At 32.8% G+C, this 26,808-nt stretch overlaps 1 protein-coding gene across 1 annotated transcript; it reads left to right on the top strand.

Annotated features, from left to right (window-relative positions):
- Positions 1-1,835: 1,835 nt before the first annotated feature.
- Positions 1,836-23,237, top strand: LOC127727096 (G-protein coupled receptor-associated protein LMBRD2-like). The gene is made up of 13 exons (XM_052234509.1): positions 1,836-1,924; positions 5,197-5,392; positions 6,292-6,515; positions 9,655-9,822; positions 12,098-12,308; positions 12,710-12,784; positions 13,487-13,772; positions 14,264-14,445; positions 15,743-15,876; positions 19,748-19,856; positions 20,610-20,811; positions 21,892-22,038; positions 22,337-23,237. The coding sequence occupies exons 2-13, from the start codon at positions 5,219-5,221 to the stop codon at positions 22,561-22,563; spliced, it is 2,139 nt and encodes a 712-aa protein (XP_052090469.1). The 5' UTR covers positions 1,836-1,924; positions 5,197-5,218; the 3' UTR covers positions 22,564-23,237.
- The last annotated feature ends 3,571 nt before the right edge of the window (positions 23,238-26,808 follow it).

Raw genomic sequence — 26,808 nt, 5'->3', positions numbered from 1 at the left:
TAAGGGAAGTAACCAAAATGTTGTATTTGGATTACCTCCCTTACACTGTATTAAATTATCTTAATTGTTCATTAACCATTACTTTATACATAATTTAAAAGCAGTGTAAGGGAGATAATTTCAATGATGTATTTGATTTATCTCCCTTACACTGCTTTAAATTATGTTTTGTACTAAAGTATTTGTCCATTAACCAGGATAACCTTGTTTTTCCCCCTAATTCCTAAACGGTTTGAACCCCCCCAAAGCAAATCCTAACCATCCCTTTGTGGTATGGAAACTTGTAGTATAATTTCAGAGAGATCCATACACCGTTCCACAGTTATTGTCTGGAAACTAGAAAATGCTTATTTTAGGCCCTTTTTTGGTCCCTAATTCCTTAACTGTTGGTACCATAACCCCCAAAATCAATCCCCACCTTCCTTTTGTGGTATTGAACCTTATGGTAAAATTTCAAAGAGATCCATTCACTTAAACTAAAGTTAGAGTGCGTAAACCAATGTGTCTTCGGACGAGGACGACGACGACGACGGACGACGACAACGACGACGACGACGCCAACGTCATACCAATATACGACCGCAAATTTTTTTTGCGGTCGTATAAAAATCGAGTTGTAACACGTTTTGGTTACTCATTTTTACATTTTACTTGTTTAAGGGCATGTCTGATTTATGATGCTTACAAAATTCAATAGTCCGTGTATGGTGGATTTACTGACAACAATCATTTTTGTCGAATTTTGATAAACACAGACTTCATTTACAGAATCCAAACATTTCAAGTGTTTACTTCAAATTTCAGTTCGAGAAAATACCGGAAGTCGGAACTTGAATAGTAATTATCGATCTTAAAAACTTAACGGGAATAAAAAGAATCCGGGTCCGTTCGCGCCCATTCACGTTCGCCCCCTTTCACGTTCGCACCCTACACGTTCGCACCCTTTTTATTGATTTTGTGTTAAATAATTTTTCAATCGTATTTTGGTTAGTGTATTGCTATAAATATTTTTTTTTTTCATTGTTTTAAAATGAAGTGACTTTCTAAAAACGATGTTTGTGTTGAATAATTTTTTAATCGTGTTTTGGTTATTGTATTGCTATAAATAAGTTTTTTTTTTCATTGTTTCAAAACATGCAAAATAAAGTGACTTTTTTGTGTTGAATCGATTGTTTCAAAATAAAGTGACTTTATAAAAAGGTTTTTTGTGTTGAATATTATTTGAATGTTAAGATACCAAACCGCTATTAAACTCAACAACAATAACATTTTGAATCCTAATTGTTTTTACTCATAGTTTTTACCAAGCTAAATACATGCTAACTACATGCAGAATTTACATCAAGTTTAGCTGTGTAAACACCATATATTAACAGTAATCATACATAATTAACATATAATAATTAATCATCAAAATAATTTAAAACAATATTTCATTTAAAAAATTAAAAAATTGCCGAATTTTTCTTTATTTTGAGATAAACATCTTATAATTCATCAGGTTTTTGAATAAAAAAAAAAAGGGTGCGAACGGACCCAGGGGGCGAACGTGTGGGTTGCGAACGTGTAGGGTGCGAACGTGTATTGGGCGCGAACGGACCCGATACCGAATAAAAACGATATATTTTACGCATTATACTTTTGCGTTTGTTCGTAAAAATACAATAACAAAGCTATCTACTGATTACTTTTTCGTGTAATAATTTATTGATAAGTATATCTTCACAATTTTGTCGAGGAAGATTGATTTAATATATTTTCACAGTAATGATCCGGATTACGATGTAATTAACGCGGACTTTGATTTCCTTGTTAGAATTTTCTCTGTAAATCGATTGGTGACGTCAGATGATGCTGACAGCAATTAATTGATCAGTTTTTTCTGTTTTACTCGAAAATGCATTAACAGCGATTTGTTTCACAGGTTATTATTTTCACTTTCTGTAACAAAATGTACATGCCACACACCAAGTGTCGGAAATTTCTATCAACTGATTTGAGTTGCGAATATTGCCAAATATGAAATAAAATCATGTCATCTGCATGACTGCAATGAGACTACTCTTTCCAATTTACAAGATACTATTATACAGTACAGTCTTAATGTCACCTAGTTTCTCCTGCCTCTAACAGTCATTTTCAGACCCTCCCCAACGTTTTCTCTGTTCATAACTCTTTCAGCAGTCACCTGTCTAACCTGTTCATCAGTCACCTGCAAAGTATATTGTTGAATGAAATCGTCATTTCAACTTTCTACAATGGTCATACAAAATAGGAACCTGTTTGCAACCGATATTGGGTGTAATCGTGAATTCCTTATGTTCCACTACTCCTTTCGGTTGCCATTGAAAACTTTATCTCCATAAATATAACATATTTTTGAACTGTCCAACGATTTGCAGAAAAGAGCGACGATTTACAGAAATGAACAGAAAAGGAGCCGAAAAGAGCATACATATATTTATTTTATACACAAGTCTAAATTGAAAACAACGTGCAAACCTATGATTGCATTTGATAAACACCGCAATTTTTATACGTGTGCATGCAAAAAAAATTTCTTGGTAGAGGGGTCTAAATACAATGAAATACAGCACAAACAACATTTTCCAAAAGACCAAAAAAGTGAAAAAGTATATTTGAACAAAACGCATTTGACTAGCAGGTCGAACAAGGGATGTTCTTAAACCCTGCTGACTGCCATGGCGATTGCCAAATAAACAGATTACCTGATGTAACAAAATAGATCTTAATTATTAATTTAATACCAAACAGAAAACAATAAACTTGCTGACTGCCATTGCGATTGCCAAATAAACAGACCACCAGATGTAACAAAATGGATCTAATTATTAATTTAATACCAAACAGAAAACAATAAACTTGCGGAAAAGATGGTATACCGCAAACATGAGGTTAAAAAATTTGTACACCATTTATTTTATACATATATATACATGAAATTGTGATACTGTTAACAATTCCTCATAATACACCTTATCGCTATTTGGAAATCTGCACCGGTTGACCCGAGAATCTGCGCCACTTGAACTATTGATGTCATACAACAATCACTTTTCCATTGTGGCTTCAGATATTTTCTATTATGACGTCAAAATTTTACGGGAACCTTTGTGATGTCCAGTAATGATGGAAAATAGCGATAAGGTGTATAAATAAATGCATAATTCAAACTATGATTGTGCACTTTATAAGAATATGTGGACACAAAAAAAAAGGAAACAGTATAATTTGGTTTTTAGTAATATTTTTTTTTATATATGTATGATAACTTATCATTTATATTTTTTATCAAAGAGTTTAATCTTCTTATTAATATTTTTGTTCATCATGTTCATATGCACATTATATTTTTTAAATAGTAATATCTTGATAGATTTTGCTGTAAACAGACTTAATTATATCAACAAAAATAAATGAAAAGCAAATACTATCGTATTATTAATGTTTATCCTAACATTTAAAAAAAAGTTTTTAGTTTGTTTATATAAAGATGTCAGGATATTGCACCACGGCATTGGGTATGGTAATATTAAACATATACAAGTCAGCATCACCATATCCTCTTGGATGCTAAATGTCAAATAAATTTGTTAAGGTGCCACAGTGACATGTGATTTACAGTAATCATTATAATTGTCACCTTAAGATTAATAAAAAAAAACTTGTTTTTTCACTTGTTTTCAAAATTATAAAAATGGTAAAAGCACATAATTGTAAATCTCGTTATCGAAATCAATACCCTTGCTATATCTGTAGTTAATATTGTGAATGTACAGATTCCGTCCTCTGCTTTGGTTGTAAAAAATGGGTGCACAGTGGCTGTGTCAGCAAAGGAATGTCATCAGAATTGACAAAACAATGGGCAACGACAGGATTAAAATTTTACTTCAAATTATGCTGTTTTGATCCTGTCACAGTATGAGGTTTTAAAATCTAATAAGAAACTTTTGTAGAAACAATCTTTTCATTTATAGACTTTAATGATTTTTCAATTTGCTAGTCTCCTGCGCTTAAAAAAAATATCAATTTCTTTTTTCTGTTCTTTTTGGTCTTTTTCAGTCCTTTTCTGTTCTTTTCTGTAAGTCGTTGGACCCTTTTTTGAATGTTTTCTCTAATTTACAGCACAGGAACCCACAATTTTTTATTACACTGCTCACAAGAACAATAACTCTACCGATTGAAAACACTAGTGCAATCACTGGTGATGTGGGGTTCAGAATTTTTCAGAACCTTTTTTAATAGGTCACCTCTTTTGATACTTCCCATGAGTGACTGCTTAATACAGGTTTTACTGTACTTGACGTTAATGTCTCTGCTATTACACTGTGTGACAGTGTCTATATCCCCTGAAACCCAAAGATGCGAAACTGCCTAGGTGGTCTCATGGTAGCCAGTTTTGCTTAGAGTGCAGGAGGTTGTGGGTTTGAACGCCAGCCTAGTCAAACCAAAGACTGTAAAATTGGTATTTGCTTGCTTCTTTGCTAAGCACTCAGCATTAAGGAGTAAGAGCAAAGACTGATCTGCTTGGAAACAGAATAATGTGTCCAGGAACAGTGACATGTCTTCCTGCGGATTGTAACCCTGGGAACAAGCACGTTACAAATCCTGCTCAGTGTGTTGGTCTAGTACCAAGCAGGGTTCATATTCATATTGCACTAAGATGTTCTCCTGAATATGCATTTAATTTGCCACTGAAATTTAAACATCCATCCATCCAAATATGGGACAACTCTGACCTAGTCAAATCATACAGACTTGTAAGACAACTTTGACTGTCAATTGGTCAACTCAGACAAAAATGAGTTTGAACTATTTTATAAATGCTTAAATGTTATATTTCAGATATATGTTGCTGCCTTTGCATATGACATGTATGAAGCACTGCATTTAATAATTCTCTAATGTGAATCAAAATTTCTCATACATTCAAGCTATAAGTGAAAAAAATATGCATAATCGTAATTAGCCATACTATCTTATTATTACTGAAAAGTTTAAATTGCACTTCAAAATAACAAACAAGAAACAGGAACTTCATTGAAAATTGCCAAGGGAGATTTTATTTAAAAGCCAGGTTGAGCTTTGACTAAATATATTTCATGTATCTGTGGAATAATGATGTATTCATTTTAAAATATACAAAGATGACAAATAATTGATGTATATTTTCAGTTGAAGATTCCATTATGATAGAATGAGTGCAGGTCCCCTTGTTGTTGAAATTATATGTACATGTTGTTTAGCTGCATTTTTATTACATCGCTATGGTGACCTAAGGAAAAATCATGCATTGACAACATTAGCAACATTTGTTGCATGGTACTTCTCCTTCTTGATAGTGTTTGTTTTACCATTGGATGTTTCATCAGTAAGTATTTCTGTCACTTTAGGTACAAATTAATTGCAATCAGGTGTATACTTATTGTATGTACAAAATTACAAATGTGTGTATTTATCTTCAATTGTTGATGACCGAGAATAGTTTTATAATCTATGTACATTTATGTAAGTGCTTTGAAAGAAAGCATTTTTTAACTTGGCATGTACACTACATTTTGTACCGTACTTGTGCACCTAAAAAATATATCTACTTTTCAAATTTTATTTTGATTGATTGGTGTTTAACACCACTTTCAGCACTATTGCACTATTTCGTGATAATCAGTTTTTATTGGTGGAGGAAGCTGGAGTACCTGTAGAGAACCACCTCCTTCAGTAGGAAAACTGACAATCCTAGTCCATTAAGATTGGAGTCAAAAGCATCTGCCACAAGCCGGATTCGAACTCACAACCTCATTTTTGACAGGCTAGTGATACAATAGTTCGACTACTTAGACCACTTGGCTACCTATGCCCCAAAGTGCAAATTTGTGACAGAATTAATATTCTGCAAGATGGAAAAAATTATTATTTATTGAGACATGAATCAAGACATACTATGATTTCCCAAGAACTCCTCTGTTGAAGATGTTATACCTTAAAAGTTGTTTTTGCTGACAGTTTTAGAATTTTGATATTTGTCCATATGGGAAATCAATCACTGTTGAAAGTTGAAACACAGCTTACACACTTGATGCTTTTTGCATCCAATGACCTTAATTCAGTACTGCACATTTTTCCTTATTAGAAAATAGCCATGTTGTACCTGTGTTCCACAGAATAGCTCATATCTACCAATATAAATGAGTGAATAAAGTATGTAATTTTAAATCATTCAGATTTTAGAGAGCCCTTGTAATAAATTAATATAACTTTACATTATTTCAGACATTTTACAGACAATGCCTTCAAGACAACCAACCTCCAGTAACAACCCCAAGCCCATCTAATACCACTAATACCACAAATGCAACAACAACACCAGGACAAAACCCTTCACAGAAATATAGTGCAGAATCTTCTCCATGTCAAAAACCTCTGAGTCATGTACCAGATAATGTTTTACCTGCTCTCTGGCATGTTGTGTACTGGTCATCTCAGTTTCTCACATGGTAAGATAGATAGATTGGTCATCTCAGTTTCTCACATGGTAAGATAGATACACTGGTCATCTCAGTTTCTCACATGGTAAGATAGTTAGATTGGTCATCTCAGTTTCTCACATGGTAAGATAGACAGATTGGTCATCTCAGTTTCTCACATGGTAAGATAGACATATTGGTCATCTCGGTTTCTCACCAGCTGTTTCTCACATGGTTATATTAACAGATTGGTCATCTCAGTTTCTCAAATGGTATGATAGATAGATTGGTCATCTCAGTTTCTCACATGGTATGATAGATAGATTGGTCATCTCAGTTTCTCACATAGTAAGATAGATAGATTGGTCATCTCAGTTTCTCACATGGTAAGATTAACAGATTGGTCATCTCAGTTTCTCACATGGTAAGATAGATAGATTGGTCATCTCAGTTTCTCACATGGTAAGATAGATAGATTGGTCATCTCAGTTTCTCACATGGTAAGATAGATAGATTGGTCATCTCAGTTTCTCACATGGTAAGATAGACAGATTGGTCATCTCAGTTTCTCACCAGCTGTTTCTCATATGGTAATATTAACAGATTGGTCATCTCAGTTTCTCACATGGTAAGATAGTTAGATTGGTCATCTCAGTTTCTCACATGGTAAGATAGACAGATTGTTCATCTCAGTTTCTCACAGGGTAAGATAGTTAGATTGGTCATCTCAGTTTCTCACATGGTATGATAGACATATTGGTCATCTCAGTTTCTCACATAGTAAGATAAATAGATTGGTCATCTCAGTTTCTCACATAGTAAGATAGATAGATTGGTCATCTCAATTTCTTACATTGTAAGATAGATAGATTGGTCATCTCAGTTTCTCACATGGTAAGATTAACAGATTGGTCATCTCAGTTTCTCACATGGTAAGATAGTTAGATTGGTCATCTCAGTTTCTCACATGGTAAGATAGACAGATTGGTCATCTCAGTTTCTCACATGGTAAGATAGATAGATTGGTCATCTCGGTTTCTCACCAGCTGTTTCTCACATGATAATATTAACAGATTGGTCATCTCAGTTTCTCACATGGTAAGATAGTTAGATTGGTCATCTCAGTTTCTCACATGGTAAGATAGTTAGATTGGTCATCTCAGTTTCTCACATGGTAAGATAGATACACTGGTCATCTCAGTTTCTCACATGGTAAGATAGTTAGATTGGTCATCTCAGTTTCTCACATGGTAAGATAGTTAGATTGGTCATCTCAGTTTCTCACATGGTAAGATAGATACACTGGTCATCTCAGTTTCTCACATGGTAAGATAGACATATTGGTCATCTCGGTTTCTCACCAGCTGTTTCTCACATGGTTATATTAACAGATTGGTCATCTCAGTTTCTCAAATGGTATGATAGATAGATTGGTCATCTCAGTTTCTCACATGGTATGATACATGTAGATAGATTGGTCATCTCAGTTTCTCACATTGTAAGATAGATAGATTGGTCATCTCAGTTTCTCACATGGTAAGATTAACAGATTGGTCATCTCAGTTTCTCACATGGTAAGATAGATAGATTGGTCATCTCAGTTTCTCACATGGTAAGATAGATAGATTGGTCATCTCAGTTTCTCACATGGTAAGATAGATAGATTGGTCATCTCAGTTTCTCACATGGTAAGATAGACAGATTGGTCATCTCAGTTTCTCACCAGCTGTTTCTCATATGGTAATATTAACAGATTGGTCATCTCAGTTTCTCACATGGTAAGATAGTAAGATTGGTCATCTCAGTTTCTCACATGGTAAGATAGACAGATTGTTCATCTCAGTTTCTCACAGGGTAAGATAGATAGATTGGTCATCTCAGTTTCTCACATGGTATGATAGACATATTGGTCATCTCAGTTTCTCACATAGTAAGATAGATAGATTGGTCATCTCAGTTTCTCACATAGTAAGATAGATAGATTGGTCATCTCAATTTCTTACATTGTAAGATAGATAGATTGGTCATCTCAGTTTCTCACATGGTAAGATTAACAGATTGGTCATATCAGTTTCTCACATGGTAAGATAGTTAGATTGGTCATCTCAGTTTCTCACATGGTAAGATAGACAGATTGGTCATCTCAGTTTCTCACATGGTAAGATAGATAGATTCGTCATCTCGGTTTCTCACCAGCTGTTTCTCACATGATAATATTAACAGATTGGTCATCTCAGTTTCTCACATGGTAAGATAGTTAGATTGGTCATCTCAGTTTCTCACATGGTAAGATAGACAGATTGGTCATCTCAGTTTCTCACAGGGTAAGATAGTTAGATTGGTCATCTCAGTTTCTCACATGGTATGATAGACATATTGGTCATCTCAATTTCTCACATGGTATGATAGATAGATTGGTCATCTCAGTTTCCCATTATAGTAAGATAGATAGATCGGTCATCTTAGTTTCTCACATGGTAAGATGAACAGATTGGTCATCTCAGTTTCTCACATGGTAAGATAGTTAGATTGGTCATCTCAGTTTCTCACATGGTAAGATAGACAGATTGGTCATCTCAGTTTCTCACATGGTAAGGTAGACAGATTGGTCTTCTCAGTTTCTCACAAGATAGATAGATTGGTCATCTCAGTTTCTCACAAGATAGATAGATTAGTCATCTTAGTTTCTCACATGATAGATAGATGATGTTTTCTGTCAGTAACATCTTTGTGAGATGTGTTAACAGTAATACAGTCTAGTTAAAGAAAAAAACAGAACATTCACGTTTTTTTTAATGTTTAAAAAAAAAAAACAAATAAAAATTTCCTTACACAACTTCTACATATCACTATGTTTGAATCTTTTTTGAAGAAATTTAAGTTAATGTTAACAATTGCTTTTTGGAAAATGCTTATTTGATGACAACTGAAGAGAAGAGAAAATCACATCTACTTAACTTTTAATGACTTTTATAAGGGTATTAAGAAATACATGTAAGATATAAGATTAGCTTTAAATATAATTGAATCAATATGCTTTTTTCTATAGATGTTTAGATGTCTTTTGGCTATTTGTGTTGTCAGCTTGCTATTTCATTTTATATCTCTTTTTATTTGTAGATGATTTAATTTGAGTATATTATTCACCCAAGATTTGTTTTTATCGTAGGTTACTTTTACCTCTGATGCAGTCCTATTCCACAGCTGGAGATTTCAGTGTAGCAGGAAAGATAAAGACAGCTTTGATAGAAAATGCCATATACTATGGAACATACCTTTTGATATTTGGAATTTGTTTGATTTATGTAGCAGCAAGACCTGATCTTCATATTGATGCGTAAGTTTTACAGTTTGACTTTCTAATGGAAAACTAGATACATTGTACATGTTGTAGTTAACTGTTCTCTACTTAAAATTATCAAGAAGTCTTTTTAGTATATTGTGTCAGAACTCAAGTCTCTTTAAGACATTAATGCTCATAAAAAAAAAATTTAACTTTCCATAAGATGGTGCCATGTTACAGTATTATATTTGCTGATTTGATATTTATTGCTCAGGATTAACATCTCTACATTAATGGACATGTATTGCTGTGGTGACTCATGATTTTTATACAATTATTTCTGTTTATTCTATGTCAAGAAAGTAATATATTGTAATAATGTATTTCAGACCAGTAAGTAAAAAACATTTGTGAATACTTCAATGACATGAACAATAAAACACAAGTTTGATTTTTTAGGATTTTCCTATTTAAGAGTTCATAAAACTGTGCCCATTTTTATACGACCACAAAAAATTTTGCGCTCGTATATTGGTATCACGTCGCCGTCGTCGTCAGCGTCGTCCAAAGACATTTGGTTTCCGAACAATAACTTTAGTAAATGTAAATAGAAATCTATGAAATTTAAACATAAGGTTTATAACCACAAAAGGAAGGTTGAGATTGATTTTGGGGGTTATAGTCCTAACAGATTAGGAATTAGGGGCCAAAAAGGGGCCCAAATTAGCATTTTTCTAGTTTCCAGACAATAACTTGTGGAACGGTGTATGGATCTCTCTGAAATTATACCACAAGTTTCCATACCACAAAGGGATGGTTAGGATTGGCTTTGGGGGGTTATGGCTCAAACAGTTTAGGAATTAGGGCCAAAAAAAGGGGGAAAAACAAGGGTTTCCTGGTTAATGGACAATTAAAAAAAAGTACAATGTTATGTTTGGAATACCTTCCTTACACTGCTTTTAAATTATGTATAAAGAAATGTTGTATTGTCTTGAAAAAAATGCTGATTAAGGAATATTAATCTTAGCCATGATTATGTATGTCATTTTCTATTTTAAGACTTTTATGATGTATTTAAATGGGTAATTATGGTTGCAAACTCCATTGGAAATTTTAATTGAGATTACGACCATATCTTGAGGGAAAGCATTTTTTTTTTTTTAAAAAGGAGGGGGGGTAAAAAAGAAATTGTGAGGGGGGGGGGGCATTTTTTTCTCATTTCAGATTTCAGAAATTAAAAAAGAAAATTTCTTCAAAAAAAAAGGGGGGGGTTAAACATTTTTTTTACGGGGGGTCAATTCGCAACAGCATAGTGTATTGCACAAAAGCAAAAAAAAAGGGGGGTTAATTTTTTCTTGTTTTGTTTTGGGGTGGGGGGGGGGTCAATTCGAAACAGCATAGTGTATTGCACAAAAGCAAAAAATTGAATATAAATTCAAATCATATAACCAATTCTAAGTTCTTTGACTACAGTTATTCTGTGTCAGAAACCTATTATGTGTCAAATATTTAATTACAATCCAAATTCAGACCTGTATCACGCGAATATTGTGTCCATTTTTGTCCAAACTGTTCAGGGTTGGACCTCTGCGGTCGTATCCAGCTGCGCTCAGCGAAGCAATTTATTTGTAGCTGTTATTGGAGTATCTGTCAGCACTAGTTCATGTGTTTTAGCAGCAATTTATTAATGCAGTAAATAAGATTTTTGTGCATGAATCGATGATCAGACATTTAGATTAAAAAGAATATTAAGAAACATAGTTGATTTACATCACCTACCATATTGAAGCATATATACTTACTTTGATTAAAATATTTCAAAGAGAAGTTAAAAGTGATTGGAATAACAGCAAGTAATACCTAGGGCTTGTTCTTACTTGTATTTCAGAGAGAAGTTAAAAGTGATTGGAATAACATCTAGTCATACCTTGGGTTTGTTCTTACTTGTATTTCAGAGAGAAGTTAAAAGTGATTGGAATAACATCTAGTCATACCTTGGGTTTGTTCTTACTTGTATTTCAGAGAGAAGTTAAAAGTGATTGGAATAACAGCTAGTAATACCTTGGGTTTGTTCTTACTTGGAATAACAGCTAGTCATACCTTGGGTTTGTTCTTACTTGTATTTCAGAGAGAAGTTAAAAGTGATTGGAATAACAGCTAGTCATACCTAGGGCTTGTTCTTACTTGTATTTCAGAGAGAAGTTAAAAGTGATTGGAATAACAGCTAGTTATACCTTGGGTTTGTTCTTACTTGTATTTCAGAGAGAAGTTAAAAGTGATTGGAATAACAGCTAGTCATACCTTGGGTTTGTTCTTACTTGTATTTCAGAGAGAAGTTAAAAGTGATCGGAATAACAGCTAGTAATACCTGGGGATTATTCTTACTTGTCCTGTTACTTGGTTATGGGTTAGTAGAAGTTCCTCGAACTGTTTGGAATAGTAGTAAACATGGACATATGTTGGGAAGAACACAGTTTAAGATTTCTAAACTCAGCACAGAAAAAACAGAAGCAGAAGAAAATCTTGAAGATGTACTTGAGGTTAGTGAAATGCTAAAAGAATTCAAATATCATTTTGTGATTTTTCTGTTAGTATTTTTATCTTACCTAAATATTGTTTATGAAAATGTCTGAAAAATTGAACTTGAAACAGATATTCTCCCTTCTACTATTTTTAAGTAAGTTTTTCACAATTTTATGAAGTTTACAAATGATTATTTCTGTATGCTGCAGGCAATATTTTTTTAATTGCGATACATTTGTGAAGACAATTTTTCACTGGCCATGGGCATACTAAAATAATACTTGCAGATGCTCAAATACCTTGCATTTTTTTTGTTCCAATTTATTTTTTGACTGAAACAATATATATGGAGACTTTATTAGGTACTAATTGATCATACATGTAATGATATTACCAATTTGCCACCCTTCTATTACAGGAGATAAAGCAAGTGTCAGACAAAGTACGTTACAATAATCCATTGAGACAACATGTGGATACAGTCTTATCTAAGGTATTTTACAGTCTTATCTAAAGTATTTTACAGTCTTATCTAAGGTATTTTACAGTCTTATCTAAGTTATTCTTTTCTTTTTTTATTTTATGATCTTATGATATTTGAATTAAGGCCTTTATGCCTCTGCACAATTAAAACCAACCATTCATCTTTAGTATAGAATGAAAGTTAAACTTGAATTTGAGTTTAGATTTAAAACTCTGTACTGTTGTTATTTGTTGTGGCAATGTACAGACTGTTGTTATTTTGTTGTGACAATGTACAGACTGTTATTTGTTGTGACACAATGTCCATACTGCTGTTTTTTTGTTGTGACACTATGTCCATACTGTTGTTATTTGTTGCAACACAATGTCCATACTGTTGTTTTTTGTTGTGACACAATGTCCATACTGTTGTTATTTGTTGTGACAATGTACAGACGGTTGTTATTTGTTGTGACACAATGTCCATACTGTTGTTTTTTTGTTGTGACACAATGTCCATACTGTTGTTATTTGTTGTGACAATGTACAGACTGTTGTTATTTGTTGTGACACAATGTCCATACTGTTGTTATGTGTTGTGACAATGTACTTCCTGTTATTTGTTGTTACAATGTACATACTGTTGTTATTTGTTGTGACAATGTACATACTGTTGTTATTTGTTGTGACAATGTACAAACTGTTTTTATTTTTATATTCCTATTGATTTCAGTGTCCAGAATCTTTGAGAAAGTCTGTTAAACCCAATGTAGATGATTATGAAGACTACAATGCTGTTCAAGATGTCATTAGTGAAAAGGCTCTGGTTAAATTACACAAACGTGTGATACAGGCCAGCCAGACACACAGACGTACACAGATTCAATGGAATAATTTAATGGAGAAGGCATTTAGTTTAGAGGATGAGGAAATGAATAGAAATAGTCCAGAGAGAAGGTTCAAAAGGTCATTTATGGTGGAAAAAGGGTGGTGGCGTAGTATTTATACACCAACTGTTGGTAAGATTGTTTTATTTATTGCTTTATCACAAACAAAGTACTTCTTTTGATTATCACAATAAGTTTTTATGAAGAATTTATTAAGGGTTTAAGTTCTAACAACTTTTAGTAAATTAATTTTTAAGTCTAAACTTGAATCCTTGCAAGTGTACTGGGGTGTAGTAACTTTTTATAGGTATCAACTTTCGTTGGAAAGATGTATTGGAAAATATTTTTTTAATTTTCATATGACAGTATATGTTGCTTTTAGTAACTTTATGTAAAAAATCATTTCTGGACAGATTTTTTTTAAAGATAAGTATATTATCGTTATAACATTTAAAAATTGTTGCAAAGAAATTTGATCATGCTCAGATCTTTGAGAGGTTATCATTGCCTAGTTTCATTGCTTACTTCTAAAATGTTTGTGTATTAATATTATAATATTTGAGATTGTTTATTGCCTGCATGAATATTTTAAGTTTCTGTATTTACATATTATATAATTTCAGAATGGTATTGGAAATGTTGGGCACGTCCGTGGACATTTCGAGTTGTTACTGTTATTTTAGCAATTTTCTCGTTCATGGTTGTATGGTCAGAATGCTTATTCTTCATTAAATCTCCAGTTCTGTCATTATTTGCTGTGTTCCTTAATGTAGCCAAGCACAACTATGATTATGTTTACATTGAGGTGAGTATATATACTGTATAAATGTGAAATTAGTGACTAGCTATCACTTTATGGTCTTATAAATGATTTCTTACAAAATGATAGGTGATTGTTCAGTTCAACTTAATATTTTAAACATTATATGGAAACTGTTATGGATGTATCAGTAAACCTATAAAAAAAATCAGATCATGCATAATAGAATTTTGTCAAATGTTATATACATGTAATACTTTTAGGAGTAGTTTCAGAATCATGTATGGATTAGTTATAACTTATTGAACAGAAAAAATTACAAGATTGATTGTATTCAATACAGAAATGACATCTAGTCTGAATATGGTTCATAATATCACTCAATAGAATAACAAGATTTGGATTGTTTGATTATTTCTATAGTAAAAGAGACTTGGGGTATGTATGAATGAGACTTGGGGTATGTATGAATGAGACAGCAACTAAAAGACACAAAGCTCTAAATCTCCCTAAAAAGATAAAAATGTAACAAGATCAACGATCAATACCAAATACTCCACATGACAAAAAGAAAACCATCAGCCAATGAGGTGCTTAACTTTGAACAGACACCAGAACATGTGACAGGGTTAAACAAAGACTTTTGGAATACATGTACTAAAAAAAATGAACATTTTCTTTCAACCTAAAAAATTGAAGAATAAATTAGTTCATATAAAAATAGTTCTTAATTGCATTCTAATTTTATTAATAGTTAATGATCTTGAATAAAATCAATACTTCGTCATGACATATTCTATTTTTTTGGTTGCAAAAGGGAGACATAGCAATCTTAGATAACGTTGGCGACATCAACATTTAGGTTCAGTCTGTGGTTAAAGTTCTTTTTAGAGTTTGTTACACATCAATTACTTTGTCAAACCTTCATAGAAGTTTATGAAACTTTGGCACAAGCTTTTTTATGATTAATACTATGTCTCAAGCAAACTCTTGAAAATATTTTTGTCCTTTTTAAGTATTTTTCTGATAGATGGACTTAGATTTTTACAGTTAACATTACAGACAGTCTGGGATTAAATTTGTTTTACATGATAAATTTGTAAACCTTCTTGGATTGTTATGAAACTTGGACAGAAGTTGATTTTCAAGACCAAGAAATAGCATCTAAAGAAAAAGTTTGAATTTTTTTTTCAAATACTGTAATTTACTGATAAATGGACTCACTTTTTAAGTCAACTTTACACTTATACACTTACAGCAGCAATTGCAGGCAAGACACAAGGTTCCACGGAACCCCTTACAAATTTTTCTACAAAATGATAATAAATACATTTCTTTACAGCTGGCTTCAATTATAACAATAGCCTATTTGTGTTTCTGTGCCTACTACAGTGTGTTCCAGATCAAGATACTTAACTTTTACTACATTGCTCCCCACCACCAGACAGATGAGTACAGTTTAGTATTTACTGGAATGTAAGTTTAACTTTTATTAAATTGCACCCTACCACCAGACAGACATGTACAGTTTAGTGTTCACTGGAATGTAAGTTTAACTTGTATATCTTTGCACCCAACCACCAGACAGACGAGTACAGTTTAGTATTCACTGGAATGTAAGTTTAACTTGTATTACATTGCACCCCACCATCAGACAGATGAGTACAGTTTAGTATTCACTGGAATGTAAGTTTAACTTTTATTACACTGCATCCTACCACCAGGCGACGAGTACAGTTTAGTATTCACTGGAATGTAAGTTTAACTTTCATTACACTGCATCCTACCACCAGGCAGACGAGTACAGTTTAGTATTCACTGGAATGTGAGTTTCTTGTCACATATCTTACCATTTGTATAAGATTAAGAGATTGTTATTTATTTTGTTGCTATTTTCAGATGTTTCCTGCATATTCAGCGTCAACTAAGTGTATAAAGTAAATGATTTTTGTATAAATAAAGTTTATACTTTCGAACAAAGAAACTTTCAAAAGAGGTCCAGAATTTTGTAGATATATATAATTGAAAGTACAAAGCATGTATAGATGCAGCAATTTTAGACATACTGGTAACAGGGGGATGGGGGTCAATTTTTTAGAACGAGGACTCAGTATTCTAAATGGTAATTTACTCGATAGTCGATTTTCCATATGGACAAATGACCCTAGAGTCAATTTTTTGAGGGATTAGAAATAGATCACACTATGATTGACATTTGTACTGCTATAGCACGAAACACAACAAAAGAAGACGTTTTGGAGAAGACGTTACTAAGTTGAAAAACTTGTGTCTAATCATTTGTCATTTTTGAACAATAAAATATGTTTAAACTTAAACAAAAGAAATAAAAGAATAATATATGTAGGAAGAAAAACTAAACAATGTGATATATTTGAAAAAACTGGAAGGTACATTGAATTTCAGCTCATATAGAGTATCTTTAGGAATATGTTTTATACATGTATTTTTATACGACCGCAAAAATTGAAAATTTTTTGGTCGTATATTGGTATGACGTTGGCGTCGTCGTCGTCGTCGTCGTCGTCGTCGTCCGGCGTCGTCTGGCGTCGTCCGAAGACACATTGGTTTTCGCACTCTAACTTTAGTTTAAGTGAATGGATCTCCATGAAATTTTACCATAAGGTTCAATACCATGAAAGGAAGGTTGGGATTGATTTTGGGGGTTATGGTACCAACAGTTAAGGAATAAGGGGCCAAAAAGGGGCCAACAATAAGCATTTTTGTAACTTCCAGACAATAACTTGTGTGTAAGTGTATGGATCTCTCTGACATTGTACCACAAGGTTCCATATCACAAAGGGAAGGCTGTAATTGATTTTGGGGGTAATTGCCTCAAAATGTTAGGAATTAGGGGCCAAAAAAGGGGCAAAAAACAAGCATTTTTCTAGTTTCATGACAATAACTTGTGTGTAAGTGTTTGGATATTTCTGAAATTGTACTACAAGGTTCCATATCACAAAGGGAAAGCTGGAATTGAGTTTGGGGGTAATTGCCCGAAACGTTTAGGAATTGGGGGCCAAAAAGGGGCCAAAAATAAGCATTTTTCTAGTTTCCAGACAATAACTTGTGTTCAAGTGTATGGATCTCTCTGAAATTGTACTGCAAGGTACCATACCACAAAGAGAAGGCTGAGATTGAGTTTGGGGGTGATGAATCATAAGGGGGTTCAAAAAATTTGGGGGGGGGGATTTTTTTTTTTTTTTTTTTTTCTTTTTTTTCTTTTTTTCCTTTTTTTTTTCTTTTAAAATTTTCCATTTTAAGTTGGTTATTTCTGATTTATATTTAAAAGCAAATAATAATGATATGGTAGGAGATACACACCAAACAGGATGTGTAAATTATTATATAATAAGTATTGTGCAATAGCAAGAAATTTTCAATTGCACAGTATTGCACAATAGCAAGAAATCTTCAATTGCACAGTATTGCGCAATAGCAAGAAATCTTCAATTGCACAGTATTGCGCAATAGCAAGAAATATCCAATAGCACAATATTGCGCAATAGCAAGAAATTGTCAATTGTACAGTATTGCACAATAGCAAGAAATAATCAATTGCACAGTATTGTGCAAAAGAAGATACTTCGTATAAATTGCTTATTTCTTGATCAATTTCAATGGGGATTTATTCTTGAATTCTTGGGGTTCTTTAATATGCTGAATCTAACCGTGTATTAAGTTTTTGGATTTTGGGCCCCGTTTTTAAATTGGTCCACATTGAGGTCCAAAGGGTCCAAAATTTAACTTTGTTTGATTTCATCAAAAATTGAATGATTGGGGTTCTTTGATATGCCGAATCTAACCATGTATTTAGATTCTTAATTTTTGGTTCTGTTTTCAAATTGGTCTACATAAAGGTCCAAAGGGTCCAAAATTAAACTTAGTTTGATTTCAACAAAAATTGAATATATGGGGTTCTTTGATATGCTGAATCTAACCATGTATTTAGATTTTTGATTATGGGCCCAGTTTTCAAGTTGGTCCAAATTGGGGTCCAAAATTAAACTTTGTTTGATTTCAACAAAAATTGAATATATGGGGTTCTTTGATATGCTGAATCTAACCATGTATTTAGATTTTTGATTATGGGCCCAGTTTTCAAGTTGGTCCAAATCGGGGTCCAAAATTAAACTTTGTTTGATTTCAACAAAAATTGAATATATGGGGTTCTTTGATATGCTGAATCTAACCATGTATTTAGATTTTTGATTGTTGGGCCCCGTTATCAACTTTGTCCACATTGAGATCAAAAGGGTCCAAAATTAAACTTTGTTTGATTTCATCAAAAATTGAATATATGGGGTTCTTTGATATGCTGAATCTAACCATGTAATTAGATTTTTGATTATGGGCCCAGTTTTCAAGTTGGTCCAAATCGGGGTCCAAAATTAAACTTTGTTTGATTTCAACAAAAATTGAATATATGGGGTTCTTTGATATGCTGAATCTAACCATGTATTTAGATTTTTGATTATGGGCCCAGTTTTCAAGTTGGTCCAAATCGGGGTCCAAAATTAAACTTTGTTTGATTTCAACAAAAATTGAATATATGGGGTTCTGTAATATGCTGAATCTAACCGTGTATTAAGTTTTTGGATTTTGGGCCCCCTTTTTAAATTGGTCCACATTGAAGTCCAAAGGGTCCAAAATTTAACTTTGTTTGATTTCATCAAAAATTGAATTATTGGGGTTCTTTGATATGCCGAATCTAACCGTGTATTTAGATTCTTAATTTTTGGTTCCGTTTTCAAATTGGTCTACATAAAGGTCCAAAGGGTCCAAAATTAAACTAAGTTTGATTTTAACAAAAATTGAATTTTTAGGGTTCTTTGATATGCTGAATCTAAACATGTATTTAGATTTTTGATTATGGGCCCAGTTTTCAAGTTGGTCCAAATCGGGGTCCAAAATTAAACTTTGTTTGATTTCAACAAAAATTGAATATATGGGGTTCTTTGATATGCTGAATCTAACCATGTATTTAGATTTTTGAATTCTTGGGGTTCTTTGATATGCTGAATCTAACCATGTATTTAGATTTTGGATATTGGACCATAATAGGTGAATGTCCAATTTAAAATTTTTAAGTTCTTAGACCACATTCATTCTGTGTCAGAAACCTATGCTGTGTCAAATATTTAATCACAATCCAAATTCAGAGCTGTATCAAGCTTGAATGTTGTGTCCATACTTGCCCCAACTGTTCAGGGTTCGACCTCTGCGGTCGTATCAAGCTGCGCCCTGCGGAGCATTTTATTACAGGATGCTTTGTAGACTAACATCACCACTTTGTGATGGAATATGTTTTATACATGTATTCTTACAGGATGCTTTGTAGACTAACACCACCACTTTGTTTGAACTTTCTCGGACTTATTCATCTGGATAGTCATATAACATACGATGAACGCTTGCAAGAAACCTCGTACACTCAGGTATTATTGTTATATAGTGAAATCATTTCAAATATTGTGCAAATATTAAAAAAAAGTTCAAAGAATTTAATTAATTTTATTTAATGGTGGGAACTTTATAAGAATTGAATGAGAAATATAAAGTAAGAGGATATCAGTGGTGAAAAGTAATATTTCATTACTGTATTTTTTACAAATTTTAATATTTGAGGATATTGGGACATATGGATGTGATATCTATTATATTACATGGATTTAACTTCTGCAGGTACTTCCCAATCATTATGGTATTATGTGCATATGGACACTTATTTCTGTATTTACAGATAATGGGACACATGGATGTGATATCTATTGTATCCGATGTATTTAACATCTGTCCATTCATACTGTACACACATTTCTATATTTACAGATAATGGGGCACATGGATGTGATATCTATCATATCTGATAGATTTAACATCTGTCCATTCGTACTGTACACACATTTCTATATTTACAGATAATGGGACACATGGGATGTGATATCTATTGTATCGGATGGATTTAACATCTGTCCATTTGTACTGTACACACATTTCTATATTTACAGATAATGGGACACATGGGATGTGATATCTATTGTATATGATGGATTTAACATCTGTCCATTTGTACTGTACACACATTTCTATATTTACAGATAATGGGACACATGGGATGTGATATCTATTGTATCGGATGGATTTAACATCTGTCCATTTGTATTGTACACACATTTCTATATTTACAGATAATGGGACATATGGATGTGATATCTATTGTATCTGATGGATTTAACATCTACTTCCCAATCATGATAGTACTGCTGTGTATATGTACTTACTTCAGTCTAGGAAGTAGAATCCTACATTTCCTGGGATTCCAACAGTTTATAGGAGATGATGATATGACACAGGAGTTTATAGATGAGGGAAAGAACATTATTAGTAGAGGTAAGTTAAACACTTGGTTTTTATAAAATTATTGAAATATTATGAGGGTGGAAAAATTATCATTTACACCAATCAGACAGAAATTCAGTTCCTATAACACAAACTTAACTGAAACTATGAAAGTTCTGCCCTTAACACCAAATAGAGTAAACTACAATAAACACTTATAATCAAAGAAAACCAATGACAAGGTTCCTGATTTAGGAAAGGCACAATTACATATGATGGGGTTAAACTAGATTTTAGTGGGTACTCAACCCATCCCCTTTTTATCTTGATCTTTGGAATAATCAATTGTACAGAGAAGAAAGTAAAATCAGAATCATTTAAAAAAATGTACTTTACTGTCATACAGGTTATACAGTTGACAAAATTACAGATGTGACTTGTAAATTAATACTAAATAATGCCACTTACAGTTTCTGAAAGCAAGATCAAAGTACATCATCATCATGTCGCCTTACCCTGTAACTAAATGTATTTCTTACAGTTTGATACAAGACATTGTTTAAATTATTAGGGCCCCACCGAATGGCAGACGCCCTATAGTGATCAGTCTGTCTGTCCGTCCGTCCGTCCGTCCTTCCGTCCGTAACAAATTGTGTCCACTCTATATCTAGAGAACCGTTATGATTTCAAAGTTTATACTTGACATGTATATTAACCAACACCAGAGGGTGTGTCATAATGTATGTACAACTTCCTAGGTCAAAGGTCAAGGTCAAATACTTTGGTTTTAGTTGACAACCCCATGTCCTATGGTAAATATCGTGTCCGCTCTATATCTTGAGAACCGTTATGATTTCAAAGTTTATTCTTGACATGTATATAAACCAACACCAGAAGGTGTGTCATAATTTATGTACAACTTCCTAGGTCAAAGGTCAAGGTCATAAACTTCGGTTTCAGTTGACAACCCCATGTCCAATGATAAAGATACAAATTTTTTACTACACATTATTCACAGCGGGGCCCACAGAGATGGCTCCCATCTCAATGATATCTAGTTACAACAAATTTGAAACTTGTTGAAGAAAGTTAATGGAAACATTTCACCTGAAACTTTTTCTTTGATATCAGAAAAAAGAAAATTAGAGAGAAAGGCAAATAGTGATGAAAGAAAAAGGGAATGGAGTGAAAAGTTTGGTGTTGACTGGTCAAGCAGTTCTAGAAATGCATCAGCCAGAAAAGAGGTAGAAACTGCTGGAGACTTCCAAATGAATAGAGGTGGGTTTATTTGTACATTAATGTTAAACAAACATCAATCAATCAGTTAAATAAATTGAGGGTTAAGCTTAATCAGCAGCTCTTATGCTTTGTCTCAACATCAAAAATAAGAATAAGATTTTTGAAAGGAAATTTATTTTAGCTGTTATATTATTTACCAGTTATGTCCCATTGAATATTCAAAGATTGCTACTTACCTTCTCCAGTTCACTATCTGTAAGTTCTTTTTGGAAATTTTTGATAAAGAGATTCAACTGTTCGATAAAAAATGATGAATAATGGGGTGTTTTTTTTTCAGCCAAACAGTCAGTTGCTAGAAGTCCAGACGAGAATGATAAAACTGGACTTCTACGTGAAGCAGAACCTTTGGACTATACAGCTGAGTTAGAAGTAGATGACTTTAATACTAACCGAATATCACAAGGGTATCAATCTAGTAGACCCGGTACTACATCCAGTAGATACGGATCATCTAGTGGAACATCTAGACCTCGGCCACCAAAAGGAATATTTGATGATGTTTAGATACCATGTCAGTTTTAAGTTTAAATGAAATCTCTCTAGGGTTGTGTAATGAAAGAGTGTAGTTAAAGGATGCAATGAAAAAAAGATTTAGAAATAATTTATGCACTTATGATTATATTCTATTTTACTAGGATTAGTATTTCACACAGTACTTTAAATAGTTACTAGGATTAGTATTTCACACAGTACTTTAAATAGTTAATACGTTTTATTCACATCATTTCCATTTCAAGAAAAACTTTTTTACTATACACTGATTTCTAACATCATTTCAATGATTTATGGGTAAATTGGATCCCTGCATGCTTAAAATGACATGGATATTGTGCCCATTTGAAATGACATGGATATTGTTCCCACTTGAAATGACATAGATATTGTGCCCATTTGACATCTATAATCTTATGTAAATCTTCAACCCTATACCTACAGAAATATATTAATTTGATCATTTATCTAAGTCGTGATATGGAAATAAAAAGATACTCATTCCTTTCATCAATGTACTGACAATGATTCTATGCCCAAAGAAGGTGCAAATAACGTAATATTATCTTGTAAAAAACCAAATACTTTAATGAATGAAAATGATTGGAATAAATGGTATTGAATATGATTAAGAAATATAAAACATTCACAAATTACAAGTTTTTAATCACATATAACAAATATTATGATGTAGAAAGTCTTATAACAACAACACTGGAGGGACTGCTGCAGAAAATTTATTGATCGACATGTTTCGGTGCCTAGGGCACCGTCATCAGGACACAAATAATACATTGAACATACTTAAGTGTACAATCGGGTTGTCTTGTGACAACGTCATAGTATAGTAGTTGTTATGAAAGGGAAGTAATAGTGAAAGTATAAATAGAAAATGTATATAAATAGATTGTCAACATGAAAATGAAAGTAAATTAAAATTGTTTGTATATCAACTCTGTGTTATTATTGTCTCAGCTAAAAATGTTATAAATAGAATGTACAAACACATGTCTGTCCCATAGTTCTTCCGGTAGCTCATCTAAACATATGGTTTCATCACTGCTGCTTGTTGTCAGGTCTATGTAGTCTTCCTGAGTAAGGTCCATGACATAACCGTAATCGTTTGTTATGTATTGCGGAGTGTTATTTAAAGAAGAGTCGGAATCCGACAGGTACAGGTCTTGTTCCAAATCACTTGTTGAGGGTTTTTTCGGTTTTGAGGTGGATGATTGGTGATACTCATACGGTGATTTAGCTGGTATTGTCCTGAATGTAGGTGTTTTCCCGTTCCATTCTTTTTTCTGTACGGCTTCAAATGGTGGTCTCCATTTTTCTATTGCTTTGGCCATTTCACGAGGATTTTGTTGGAAGCTATTATAATCTTCTCTGGCTTTATCTGGGTGTTTTGATTTAAGGTGTGTTACGGCATTTGATTTTCTAGTGAAGGTTGCAACACAATGTTTGCATTCAAACATTGTTGCGACTGGTTCGTGGCGTTCCTTATGGTGTCTTCGTAAAGTAGAAATACTGCAGAAAGTTTTCGGGCATTTTTTGCAATTAAATCGTCTTGTGAAAGTTCCTGTAGTTTCTTTTCTTTTGGTAATCTTCGTATTAGCCATATCGTCTGTTAAGGCCCCAGGGTTCGGTGCTTCCAAATTTATGTATAAGAGCTTCTTCCGTTCTTAGTCTGACGTTTATGTTTTGTTCTGTGGTTGTTATGCCTGTTATGGTGACGTCGTGTTTATTGTGACCATTTGAGGTGAAGTGTTTCGAGACTGGTTTTGTATTATTCTCAGTGTTGATGTCCTGTAGATGTCCCCTGAATCTTTCTTTTAGGCTATTTCCCGTTTGACCAATGTATTGTTTTTTGCATTGTTTGCATTCTATTAAATACACCACACTTTCTGTGTTGCATGTAATTTCGTGTTTAATATCTATTTGGTAACTGTTTACGGTACTTTTTGCACTTTCTGCGGTTTTCATTAATCTACAGAGATAGCAATTCTTTCCGCAAGGGTGGCTACCCTTACGGGTTTGTTTGCGTACAATTTCGGTTTTTACTAGTATTTGTTTGATTGATAAGGCTCGTCTATATGAAACAATGAGTTTTTGTTTCGCGAGGGTTTGAGTTTCAGGAGTTCTTTTGAGGATATCTTTCCTCTGGTTGATGGTTCCGTTAAGATTTTTTATTTTTGGATGGTAGTTGATTACTAATGGAATCATATCTGGCTTCACGGGTTGGTCAGTTTCCTTTGGTTTTAACAAATCATTTCGATTTAACGACTTTGCTTTTGAAATTGCAGAATCGACAACCTGTCGGGGATAACCCCGAGTCAGGAGATGTTCTTTCAGACGGTTTGTGTGAAATTCGAAATCATTGATTTCTGTACAAATTCGTCTTATTCTCAGTGCTTGACTGAATGGAATACTTTCTTTTTGGTGTTTTGGGTGGCATGAGTTGTAATGTAAGAAGAGGTGCGCATCTGTTGGTTTTGTGTATAGAGTTGTGATGGTAATACCACAGAGAAGTATAACAAAATTTTCCAAAGATCATGTATTATTATGTTAAACTGAAAACCAGAAATTTAATAAATAAAGGAACCATGAACATTGCTGTTCTTGCTATTGTCTAAAAGTCATTGCAAAATAATGAAACACAAATAGTAAAGCAATGTCCTATTGTAATTAGATTTAATCGTCAATAGATTATTAAAGCAGGGAATAACTTTTCATATTGAATGACAATAATTTGGTGTTTCAGAATTTGATGCATTTTAAATATTTTATTCAAAAGCATACATCAAATTATTAAAATTGATTTTAATTGTTCTTAGTGATAAAGCTTGTAACCTGACATGCTTCTTAAGTTCTTTAGATTTTGAAATGGTAAAGTGATGATGGAGTTTCTAATTTTTAAAATGATATTTATATGCTATATTTTATCATCTATTTATTAACTCTTAATAACTTAATTGAAAATGTGTTATTGTAGCAAAGGGGTATTTTCTATATTATACTAGTCAATATATTATTTGTATTAGAGATAGTTGTATATGGAAACCTGTTTAGACTGAACCTCTTCAGGACCAAACATTTTGTCTGGACTAGGCAGTTGTTCTGTTTATATAGATAAACAAAAATCCTGAAATAAAAGTTGTCTACTCAGGTTTTTTTTATCCAGGGTTTAGTAACAGGTTTCACTGTAGTTATATGAATAATGTGGTAGTTATAGGCAGGTATCTGTCATAAAAATCTCATGAAGATAACAACGTAATCATAGGGATTTCTGTTTGATATAATAATTTTAAATTTTAACCTAAGAGATTATCTTGTGGGTATTATTTATTCATACATATTTAGTATACCAATCAACAACATTGTCTCATCAGATTAATAGTGATAAATGTTATCTTTTATCTCTTAATTAATTTTTTCATAGAACTAGATTAAATATAGTTATATTTATATCTCAAAGTTTAATTTTATCAAGTTTACGAAGGCCCTTTCTCGTTCAAAAGGGATCATTATTTTTGAATACTAGCTTCATTGATTGTTGGCAGTAGAAAACAACAGTTAGCTGTAACAGACCAATTTTGAATTATTTTTTATGTATGAGTTACACCTGTTAACCTGTGGTCAATCTGTGGAAATGATGACATTGAATAATCAACTTTTACTGTGACATAATAACATAAGTATTGTGATATTGGAGATGTATTGGAAAATGCATGAATACATTGTCATTTATTGCTGTACTGTTAGAAATGTGGATTATGAGTGATTACTCACTCATAATTTCAAATAGGACACAGATAATCTTTTAATGTGATAGAACTTATAATTTATTATATGCACTTTACATGATGTATTTACACACTTAGATCTTGACCATTATTTCTAGAAACTGCATGACCATGTTTGTTATAAAGTTAGCACTTTTGTATGAAAGTTTTAAAGATATTTATTTATTGAACCATTTTGTAAGTTTAAAATTGTGAGATGTAATTCATTTCAAGAGATTGTAGACCTGACACAATACATATGAACATAAATAATACAAATCTATTCTATAGACATTCCATTCTGTTATTCATATCAAATAGAATTGTTTATAAGTAACAAGAACTTCTTAACTTATGCAATCTTTTTACATCACCATTAATATAGCAATATGTTAAATTTGCTTTGTAATTTTTTGCTAGTAATATTCTACTGCTTGTTCAGGAATTATATTTCTGTCATAAATCTCTCTTTTTT

The sequence above is a fragment of the Mytilus californianus genome, unplaced genomic scaffold (genome assembly GCF_021869535.1).
Source record: "Mytilus californianus isolate M0D057914Y unplaced genomic scaffold, xbMytCali1.0.p SCAF_19, whole genome shotgun sequence".
Taxonomy (NCBI): domain Eukaryota; kingdom Metazoa; phylum Mollusca; class Bivalvia; order Mytilida; family Mytilidae; genus Mytilus; species Mytilus californianus.
This window is presented reverse-complemented; position numbering and strand designations above follow the sequence as displayed.

What these genes read in the sequence shown, in the direction of transcription:
- LOC127727096 (XM_052234509.1), top strand. Translation starts at nt 5,219, where the DNA reads ATGAGTGCAGGTCCCCTTGTTGTTGAAATTATATGTACATGTTGTTTA. An exon ending in ATCTTGAAGATGTACTTGAG is followed by an intron (nt 12,309 to 12,709) that starts GTTAGTGAAATG and finishes CTTCTATTACAG; the next exon opens with GAGATAAAGCAAGTGTCAGA. An exon ending in TGGATACAGTCTTATCTAAG is followed by an intron (nt 12,785 to 13,486) that starts GTATTTTACAGT and finishes TATTGATTTCAG; the next exon opens with TGTCCAGAATCTTTGAGAAA.